The 10,749-nt window shown below is 56.2% G+C and overlaps 1 protein-coding gene across 3 annotated transcripts; it reads right to left on the bottom strand.

Moving 5' to 3' along the window:
* PNMA3 (PNMA family member 3) lies at positions 1-4,455 on the bottom strand. 3 transcript variants are annotated; one of them, XR_011535679.1, is made up of 3 exons: positions 3,824-4,455; positions 1,566-3,565; positions 1-1,177 (listed from the first exon to the last, which is right to left on the bottom strand). XR_011535679.1 is itself a non-coding variant. In XM_070603340.1 (2 exons), the coding sequence occupies exon 2, from the start codon at positions 3,455-3,457 to the stop codon at positions 2,066-2,068; it is 1,392 nt and encodes a 463-aa protein (XP_070459441.1). In that variant the 5' UTR covers positions 3,458-3,565; positions 3,824-4,246; the 3' UTR covers positions 1-2,065. The 3 variants fall into 3 exon arrangements, 1 of the variants encoding a protein (XP_070459441.1); XR_011535680.1 differs by having other exon boundaries at positions 1,748-3,565; positions 3,824-4,246; XM_070603340.1 differs by having other exon boundaries at positions 1-3,565; positions 3,824-4,246.
* Positions 4,456-10,749: the final 6,294 nt, after the last annotated feature.

The following is a 10,749-nucleotide window of genomic DNA, read 5'->3' as shown; positions in this document are numbered from 1 at the left end:
TGAAATGGTCAATGAAATTTATTGAAGGGGGCCATTTACTTAAACTATTGAAGAGAAGAGAATGACAACACAGAATGGAACTTCTGAAGGCCACTACAGCCCACAGGTCTTGGGTCCCTCCCTCCTCCAGGGTCCCTAATGAGATGCCTCAGCTGTTCCCCATGCTGAGGCTCCTCTGCCATAATCTCCCTTCCTGGAGGTCCCACGATCAGCCCCTTGCCTGGATGATGGATGCTGGCATTGTCCTCTCACTCCAGGGCATCCCCCCATCCTCTCTGGCTGACAGGCTGGGGTGGGGTGGGGCCCTGCCCTATGGCCCACACAGGACAGTCACAGGATGCTGGAAAACACAGCAAGGGACACCCCGCCAAGCTGAGGAAACTGAGCCACAAGTAACAACAGGTTGGCACATCAGAGCACAGTCCCAGTGGAGCCTCCCGCAGCCCCTCTCGATGTCCCTGCTCCAGTTCTTCCTTCCCGAGGTTCCTGGGTGAGCGCTGGCCGCACCCTTGTCTGGCCTTCCTTCGTGACATCTCCTGGGACTGGGCACAGGGTCTCTTGGGTGGGCTGGTGGCAACTGCTCAGGTAAGAACACACACATCTTCACAAAAACAAGCAGCGATTAGTCTAAATCAACACCAAGAAGACAGAGTTGAGCTCACGGCACTGGACGAGAGTGAGCAGAGCCTGGGCTGGCACTGAAGCTCACAGCACATGCCCAGGTGAAGAGGGGGCTGCCCCACTAAGCCAGTTCACACACACCTTGTGGCTCTACACAGAAATGATGGCTAGTGTATGTGTGTGTGTGTGTGTGTGTGTGTTGGGGCGGGATTACTTGACATGTGAGTTGCTACAGGGTCTACAGAGACACAAGTGGGCTTCCCAGAACAGGGAGCAGCCCGTCCCAAGTGACGGTGAATGAGGATCCCCTTGTTGGGAGTCCCAGATGACTGGCACCCTTGAGATGACCCCTAACGTCTCCCAGGCCTGTGCAGGTGGCAGACGTCTTCAAAGGAGCCCCTCACCCAGCCTGGGGCTGCCACTCATGGTAGTTGCCAGGCTGGCTGCATGAGTTGGCAGGGTTTGGGGCTGGCTTTGGCAACGGCAGCTGCTGAGTTGTGGTTCATCAGGCCAGTCCCAGGTCCCCTTGCCTGCTTTCTCCAGGTCTCCAGTGGCCCTGCGCAAACACAAGCAGAACAAAACAACATCCCTCCTGCAACAACTCCTCCATCCTCCTCCTCTTCATCATCCTCCTTCTCTACTTCTTCCTTCTCCTTCACCTCTTCCTCCTCCTTCCCTTCTACCTCCTCCTTTTGCTCTTCCTCCAGCTTTCCCTCCTCTTTATCATCTTCCTCCTCCTCTTCCTGCTTTGTACCAAAGGTTTCTCTGCACACCCACTCACATCAAAGCCATCTGTGGGTACAGGCCCCCCAGGTACCCAACACCCCCTCCTGTCCTCACTTGCTCAGGGGCTCAAGGGTGCTGCCTTCCTGGGGCTTCCCTAGGGCAGTGTACATGATCCTGAACACAGGCTGGACCCTGCGGCCTCCCCTCCGGAGCTTTACCTCTGTTCTGCGCAGCTCTTCCTTACTGACGCTGGTCCCTTCTGTCAGGGGCGGCCCCAGGGAAGGCTCCTCCAGGTCCCACGTGGCTTGGGAGCCAGTTGGCGTTCTTAGCTCAGAGCCAACAGGGTGGGCATTTGGGGGTGGCCAGATGGCAATGTCGATGCCAGAACCCCCACCTTTACCTTCTTCAGCCTCTGCCTTGTTGAGGTTCCCTTCTGAGGCTTGGACACCACATGTGCTGGGTACAGTGGATCCTTGCTTTTGTCGCAGCCGCCTCTTTGAGACCCTGTGCTTGGACCTCACTGAGCTGCATTTGGCTTGGTAGCTGGGGTCTTTTCCAGTGGGCAGAGGTTGAGGGTGCTCAACCTGGGCCTGGCTGCCCTGCCCCTCTGCCCCACTCAAGTCCCCTGCTGTTTGTGTGGACTGTGTCTTCCCCTTCTTCCAATACGTCTTTTGTCTCCTCACCCTGTAGTAAGAAGAGCTTCCCTGTTCTCCTGAGCCTACTTGGCCTTGGGCTTGGGATGGCTCTTGTCCCAAGCCCAGCTCCCGTTTCCCGACTCTATTGCCGCCTGTCTCTTCTGCTTTACCAAGAGCAGGTTTGGAGGGTTACTACATTGTACCCTGATGTGACCATCCTCTCCACAGCTATAGCAGAATGTGTGGTGTTTCTGTTTTCCTGAACCTCGAGAGCTGGCCCTTGGCACAGCCTCCCTCCACTGTTGGCCTCCACACCTCCCGCGCTGGGACCCTTGGGAAGGCCTGGCCTGAAGAGTGTTGCCAGGGGCAGGGAAAGACACTGCCCCAAATGCACTGGTTCTGGAAGACGGCCTTATGCCTGCTTCCAACCCCTCCAGCCTCTCCCTCTCAGGGCCTAAAGTGGCCTCCCACTCCTCCTCCTCACGCAGGAGCTTCACCAGTGCCAGGAAACCAGGAGGCTTCCTTCGCTGTTTCATCAGCTTAAGCCTGTCTCGAAGCTTGTCAGTAAGGGTGGCCCCACTTAAGACTTGTTTCAGGCGAGCTTGATTCACATTCCTTCGTGATACCGCATTTTTTTCTACAGCTCTTTGGAGCAGGGGTTCCAAACGCAACACAAAGCTAGAGACTTTCTCTCCTGCCTCCTGATGGGCCTTACAAAATTTCATGTGGGCGATTTTACGGCTCTCCACAGGTCCAAACACCTGCTTCAGGGCTGCCAGGCACTCCTCCACAGTTATGGCAGCATTGTTAGCCCGCAGCCCACGGACCACCTGCAGAGCAGGGCCCCTCAAGCATTCCATCAGCCTGCGCCTCTTTTCCCCCTCAGGCACCTGCCACATCTCTAGCACCTCAGTGGTGTGCTCAAGCCAGGCTTCAAAGGTCAGTGCCCCTGGGATGGACACGGTGTTCCCAGAAAACACTCTCAGTTCTCTGTACAACATTTGTTCTAGCAGAGGCTGCACTGCTGCCCCCAGGGCCTGGGCCCAGGTCCAGAGATCAGGTGATATGGCCACTCTCGGAGCAGGACAATTGGCGTCTGATCTGAGGACTCTGTTCATGTCTGACACTGTCCTCCTCTCCTCCTCTAAGAAGCACTTCAGTCTATTGAGAAATTCGCCATCTGAGTTACGAGGTTTTACAACCACTTCCCATGGCCCTCCCTTTCCTGGTATTTCCCGGGGGATCAAAGCATAGTCAATGTCTTGGGCAAGCTCCAAGAGAAACGCATGGGCATTCTCCTCCCTCCTAAACATCCTGCCAATGACCCTATACCTGCCCAGGTGCCTAAGAGCCTCCTGAAGAGTCTCCTCAAACTCATCCTCACCACAGTCCTCAGGAATACCCAGGATGAGCATGGACCTCTGGGTGTTCAGATGTTCCCCCCTACACCAGTCCTGCAACAGGGTCAACGGCATGTCCCCAATCTCTGCAAAGTCCAATTTACTGGGGAATGATCAGTGTGTGATTCACATAAATCTGGCCCAACTCCCAGGGCAACAGCAGACGGCCCAGGTCTCCACAGCCTGTGAACAGGAACCAGCAAGAGTTAATGCCGGTCAATGCCGACTCCCCACCCCCGCCCCCAGCTACCCCTCCTCCTCCAGCGGCGCCTCTGGGGCCCAGGCTCAACACCCGCCCTGCCCTCTGCGGGCTCACAGGGTCCGCGGCCCCCTCCCCACGCCAACCCCGACCCCCGCGGGCTGCCGCAGTCCTGCTGGGGCCGGCGGAGGGCGACGGGGTCTCCCGGGGCCAAGCGCACTCTCCCCGAGTCTGGTACCTACTTCTGGGTCGGGATCCTTTCTGGTCGAGGTCCGAGCAGGAGGGGGGCGGGGCGGCGCGGAGCTGCCGCGGGGTCGGGCGCCCCTCTTTCCCGCCCCCGCCCGCTCTCGCTCCTTCTCCTGGTCCCTCTCTCAGCGTGGCACGTGGGCCAGCGCGCTGGCGCCTGCTCGCCCCTACTCTCTGCAGTGCGGACTCGGGGCGGGGGCGCAGTGGCAGCAGAGCGCGGACCCTCCGCGTCGTCCCGGAGACCGCAGGTCCATTGGCGCGCGCGGGTCACGCGGCCAGGCAGTCGCCGCCACCGCGGGCGCCCAGGGACCGCGGGTGACGTAACCTGCTCCTTCCCCCGCCCCCGAGGGAGCGCTGGCACTGGTGGGGACCCCCGGGGTCCGAGAGTCAGTGCCCCCATCCGGGACCCAGCCTTGCTCTCCGCCCCTCCTGGAACGTGCCCTTGGGGCACCAGAGTGAGGAGGCGTCTACACCCCGGGGTGCCCACCGCAGAGCAGCTGGACAGGCCCGAGGTGCGCCTGCCAGCGCTGCGTTCCGACCAGGGGTGTGGAGCAGGGGTGTGTGTGTTGGGGGGGTGCCCTCCGGAGCCTCTTCACCTGCTCTTCCCATCGCTCTCTCCGCACAGGACTGGTCCTGTCCCAAGGCTCCGCGAGAAGCACCTCATCCAGGTGGGATTCCGTGGAGTATATGCCACATGTGCACATGCGCGCTCACACACACCACGGCACGTGCCACCCATACCTCATCTTGCGGGGTGGGCGACAGGCCTTGGCCACCGGCTTTGGCCACTGAGGGTGCTCGACGGATCAAGGCACTTTGCTGCCCCAGTTGCCAGTGGTCAACCTCAAAGAGAGTGATCCAGCGTCCAGGTTTGCCCAGGCCTTTCCCATTTTACAGGCTGCAAGTCCAGTGTCTTGAGAAACTGCTTTCTCCATTTGGAGTACAATGCTTAGGGCTTGCCTTTTCCTGTGGCAGGTGGGCTGCGGTTTGTGCTGTATCTGTATCGGTTGCTGGGTCCCAGGCAGCATCGGAAGGAGGGAATGACTGCTCTTCAGGCCCAATGACATGCGTGCTCCTGCCTGCTCTGCCAACTAGACCCTCACCTCCTGTGAGCTGAATTCTCCCCAGCCACACGAGGAGGGGCTTGTGGTTGATGCCCAGGCAGGACTCACCCACCAAGACAGGTCTGGGAAGCTACCTTGTACTGAGTGTGACATAGAACTGTCCACGTGTGTTCCGGCCCCACGTTGTGATGGTGCATCCTGCTTGCCTGCCTGCCTGCTCAAGTAGCAATGACCGCTAAGGGCTTTTCCCTGGTCAAACTGGAATATCATCCTATGGCTTCATAGGAGTTATTTCATTTACCCCTCACCACAGAGGTAGGCATTAACATTATCCTTATTTGACTCATAAGGCTCAGAGAAGTTAAGGAACACAGTTAAGGTCATGCAGTGTATTGCAGGTAGAGCAGCAATCAGATCCTAAATTGATCCTCATAGCCCTTTGAATAGACTTGGGACCATTTCTCCCCTGCTTGCTTTATCCACAATACACTTTACTTCCCTTATTTCTGTCCACTCACAATTCCTGTGAGGAGGAAAAATCCTCCTTACATTTACTGTAGAGGAGATTGGCTCAACTTCAGATTTGTAGGTTTCCTCCTGCTCAATCATGTGGGAAAATGGCAAAATTGTCTAAAATTATCTTCCTCCAAAAGTGGTGATTCACTTTCCATGGCATATGGACTAGAACCTTGTCAGGAGTGCTTTGAAAGTCTACTATGTGTGTCTTTTTCCTTAAAAACATCTAAGAGGTTACTCAGAATCCATCTGTTGTATAAAAATACTTGGTTGCCAATTTCCAAATCAGCTCTTTGTGATCCTAGAAAGACAATGAAACAGCATGGTGATCAGGAGGACCACATCCTGGTCCCAGTTTTGCCACTCTGAGGACTCAACCGTCTGCTCAACTTACAGAGGCAGAAAGTGAGGTTCAGAGAAGGAATACAACCAGCCCAAAGTTGCACAATGAGTAAATGGCAAAGTTATGAGACGTCAGGTGGAGATTCCCAGTACAGCCAAGGCAGAGGGGAGCATCTGGAATTTCTCTGGGAAGAGGCATGTAGAGGTTCCAGCCAGGCGCAGCGAAGCAGATCTGGGGATGCTCTGGATGTCAGGACAGAAGGATCTGGGGACACCAGGTGATAGATTTTAATATGTTCAGTTTGAAAGCTTTTGAACCCTTTTGTAATTGGAGTTAACCTTTACCCTGGTTTAGGGGTTCCTTCACTCTGTGCCCAAAGGACAGTGAAGAATATTTTCTCCTCTGCTCAAATAGAAGAGCTTTGAGGCCAGTAAAAATGTCTTATTTGCCTTTATGTCCTGATCGCCTTGCATGGTAGCTAGCACAAAGGCACCCAAATTAGGGAACTAATGGATAAATGTCACTCATAAAGAGTTCGGTGGCCTTCCTCTGGCTTAGACCAATAGTGTCAGGGTCACCCTGGGGGCGGATTCCTAAGCTCCACCTCTGGAGAGTCTGATCTGCTGGGTCTGAGACAGGCCTGGGAATTTTTTACAAGAACTTCTGGTAATTAAATACTTAAAAAAATACATTCTGCAATATTTAACATACAAAAAGGTATAAATAAAAGTGCAACCAATACTTCTATACATAGTACCTAAGACATAAAATACTGCCAACAAAGTTAACACCTTTGCGGACTCCTTCCCCATTGGCCCCCACTCTCTGTCCCACAGAGGGAAGCACTACACACCTGCCTTTCTTTATACTTCCACTGCAAATAAATTCACCCTTAAGCAATTAGCAATATTGTGTTCTCATGCTTTAAACTTTATATAAAGGGTATCATATTCTCCGTATTCACCCATTTTATTAACTAATCATTATGTTTGTGAGAATCACTGTTTTTTTTAAGATTTTTAATTTTTCCTTTTTTCTCCCAAAGCCCCCCGGTACATAGTTGTGTATTTTCAGCTGTGGGTCCTTCTAGTTGTGGCATGTGGGACGCCACCTCAGCATGGTCTGATGAGCGGTGCCATGTCCGCGTCCAGGATTCGAACTGGCAAAACCCTGGGCCGCTGAAGCGGAGCTCGCGAACTTACCCACTCGGTCATGGGGCCGGCCCCAAGAATCACTATTTTGATACATGCAAATCTGGTTCCTCAATTTCCACTTCTGTGTAGTATCCCATTATGGGAGTGTGTGTGTGTACCAAAATTTATTTATCAATTTTCCTATTAACAGATATGTAAGTTGTTTCTCATGTTAAGTTATCACAAACAATGCTGCTCTAAATATTCTTGGAGAGTTTCACTGGGTATGTGCTTAGCAGTGGCATTGCTGGGTCAAACGCTCTCTTCACTTTTAAGAGATACTGCCAAACTGTTTCCCACGCGACTGTATCAATTTATACCTCTACCAATCTCCACATCATCACCAACGTTTCATATTACGGGCCTTAAATGTTGCCAATTCAGAGGGATATCAATTATTATTTCATTGTGCTTTTATTTTTAGTTTCTCTGATTATAAACAAGGCTTAATACCTTTTTTAGGGGGCAATTTCTGATTTCTCTTGTTTGGAATTTTAATAATGTTTTTTCCCCATTTCTTAATTGGGAAGTTTCTTCTGTTTCATGTTTCATGGGACTTCTTTATGTAATCTGAATACTTCTTCCTGTTAAGTTACTACTGCTGTGAAATCAATTACCAAAAAATACTGGTTCACAACAATCACGTTATTCTGCTCACAGATGTGTGAGTCAGGAATTGGGGGAAGGCCTAGTTGAGCAGTTTTCTCTTGGGGTTTCTCATGTGGTTGCAGATGTGAGCTGGGAATTTAATGATCTGAAGGCTCAACACGTAAGAGGACTCACTCACGTGGCTGACATTGAGTCACATTTTTGGTACTCACAGTGAGGAGCATCTTAATTTTTACAGGCATCCTTGGTGGCTCTGACAAAGCTGACCTACAAGTCTCCTCTTTTGGGGTGCTTTCGGCTTCACAGGGCTCTGTCCTTCTGGGAAACCTGATCCTAAAGACCTGAAGAAACAAGTGACCTGGCCCCTCAGGGAGCACCCAGCACAGCCAGAGGTTCTGGGGCTGGTGGTGGGCTGGGGTGGGGTGGGCTCCAGCTCTGCAGTGTCCCCTCGGTTCTGGCGTGGGGGAGCCCCTGGATGCACATTCAGGGTGTGAACCTCACCCTAACTCCTGGCACTGCCTGGGCCTCCTCTGCTCTGTGACCTGAGGACATGAGCCTCACACCAAGGCCTTCACCTCCGGGTTCCTGGAGCCCCTGTAAGAGGAAACACGGGGCACCTCAGGTTGCAAACTGCAAGCACAGCCCTGGGCCCCCAGGGCTGACAGGAGGGCTGGGCCGGACTCTGTGAGGTCCCCACTGTTCTGGGGTGGGCGGTGCCCTCAGAGCTCACTCAGGGTCCTCACCTTTCCCCTGGCTGGGCCTGAGCCCCACCCCTCTGCTACCCTGAGACAAACCTCTCAGAACAAGACCACACACCCCTGAGACTGAGCAGAAGGAAGTGAGGGGGCCCACATCTGGCCACATCTGCCCAGGGGCTAACAGGAAGCACCAAGGGACAAGAAGGGAGACCAAACTCTGTGGGTTCCATCTGTCCTGGGTTGGATGGTCCGCTGTCATCACCCTGACACCCTGCAGGGCCTGGGTCAACTCCCTCTGTTGACCTGAGGCCACCCTCCTTCGGCCAAGGTCCCATGTCCCGAAGACACTGGAAGGGGAAGTGAGGGGGACTGAATCCACCCACCGATCCCGGGTGTCCCCACAGCAGACAGCAGGGTAGGGCTGGCCTGGGCTGCATGCGTCCTGGGGTGTGGGGTCCCCTCAGTCCTCACCGTGACCCCGGCCAGGGCCTGGGATCCTGCCTCTGCTGACCTGAGTCCAGACCCTCAGACCAGGGCCCTTGCCCCATTCCCGACACCACCGACCTGGAAATGAGGAGGGGCTCAGCCAGACAGGCCCTGCCAGGGGTGCCAGGGCTGACAGTAGGGCCAGGCCAGATTTCCGTGGGCCCCCTCTTTGTCCTGGCCATGGGGGTACACTCACTCCTCCCTCGGGGTCCTTGACTCCTGGAATGTGTGTCAGCTGAGCAGATGTGCTTCCTCAGATGACCCGATGTCGTCCTCGCAGACCAAGGTCCTCTCCTCCCTGAGCCTCTGAGAGAAACGGGAGGAGGCTGCACATCCACGCCCACCCGCCTGCACCCACCGATGACGTCCCAAAAGGCTGGCGGCGGGGACCAGTCCCGTGTCCTCGGGTGGTGGTTCCTCCAGACCTCCGGTAGGTCATTCGTCTTTCCTCCTGCCGGGGCCTGCCCTTCCTCCCAGCCCCCGCCTGGGACAGCTGACATCTCCCGCTTAGACCAGGCCCTCTCCTCCTGAGGACCCCCACCTCCTGTCCAGGCTAGAAGTGAGCGTGCCATTTCGGACCACTGCTGACTGTTCCTTCCAGGGCTGAGAACAGGGAACAGCCGGATTCTGTGCCGTCCTTTCTTTGCTGAGGTGGGGGGTACACTCAGTCCTCAGGGGGGTTCCTCACCCTGACACCCAGAAGATCCTGGGACTCTGCCCTCAGCTGACCTGTTGTGCCCCTCAGACCAAGGCCTCACCTCCCTGACATCCCCCTTCCACAACCATATGACGGAAGTCGGAGCAGGCCACATCCAGCCCTCCCTGCCCCGGGGCCTCCCTGGGCCGAGAACAGGGGAAGCTGGCCTCTGTGAGGTCCCTTCTCTTCTGGGGTGGGGGGAACCTCCATGCCCTCCGTTCCTCCCAAAGGCTCCTTGTCTGGAGTCCGGGCAGATCCGGGACCCCTTCCTCTGCTGACCAGATGTGACTCCCTCTGCTGACCCGCCGTCGCCCCACAGAACAAGGCCTCACCTGGCAGAGCCCGAGGCAGAGGTGAGTGGGCTGTACCACCTGCCACCACCCCTGCCTGGGGTCTTCAGGGGTGACAGGGGCAGGGCCGATTTCAGTGGGCCCCCCTCTGCCTGGGGTAGGAGTCCCCTCAGAGTCCTCAAGGTATTCCTAGTTACTCCTGGCCAGGCCTGGAACCTTCCCTTCTGCTAACCTGAGGCAGCATCCTGCAGGCCAAGGTCACCACGCCACTGAGACCCCGAGCAGGAAGTGGACAGGCCGCCCCTCCTGACATCCTGCCTGGCCTCGCAGGACTGACCACAGGGGCAGATTTCTGCTGGGGTCGCCTATGTCTGGGCTGGGGGGTGGGTTCAGTCCTCCCTTGGGGTCCAGGGACCCCACCATCAGCTGACCTAAAGCCACAGTCCTCACCTCCCGAAGACTCCGGAGGCAGAAGGCTGGACACGCCTCCTCAGGTGGCCCTCTCTGGGGCCTCCCAAGCCCGAGCGCAGGGCCACAGGCTCCCTCTCTGTCCTGGGGTCCAGGGTCCTCAGCCCTCTCTCGGCGTCTCCCCGGGACTCCAGCAGGCCCTGGGCGCCCCCCTCCGGCCCCTCAGGCACTGCTCTCTGACCCAGTCCCCAGTCTCTCGGACACCCGGATGCGGAAGGCGGGAAAGGCCGCCTCTGGTAATGGCGCCCCGGGGCCTCCTGGTGCTGATGGCCGGGGCGTCTTTCTGCGGCATCCCTTCTGTCTTCCCTCAGGGTCTTCAGCCTGAGCCCTGGCAGGTCCCTGGATCCTCCCTCTGTGGACCCAAAGCCCTCACTGCTCTGAGACCCCCGGGGAATCTGTGGGGGTCACCTCAGGCCACTAAGCCAGGGGACGCCCAATGCTGATGACAGGCGCCAGAGGGAATCCCTGGGGTCCTTGGCCACCCTCTGCTCCTTCCTCAACCCCCAGGAGGGCCTGGCCCCGCCTCTGCCCCTGAGTCCTCTCCCTCCCCCAGGCCCT

Source organism: Equus przewalskii, chromosome X (genome assembly GCF_037783145.1).
Source record: "Equus przewalskii isolate Varuska chromosome X, EquPr2, whole genome shotgun sequence".
NCBI classification, from domain to species: domain Eukaryota; kingdom Metazoa; phylum Chordata; class Mammalia; order Perissodactyla; family Equidae; genus Equus; species Equus przewalskii.
This window is presented reverse-complemented; position numbering and strand designations above follow the sequence as displayed.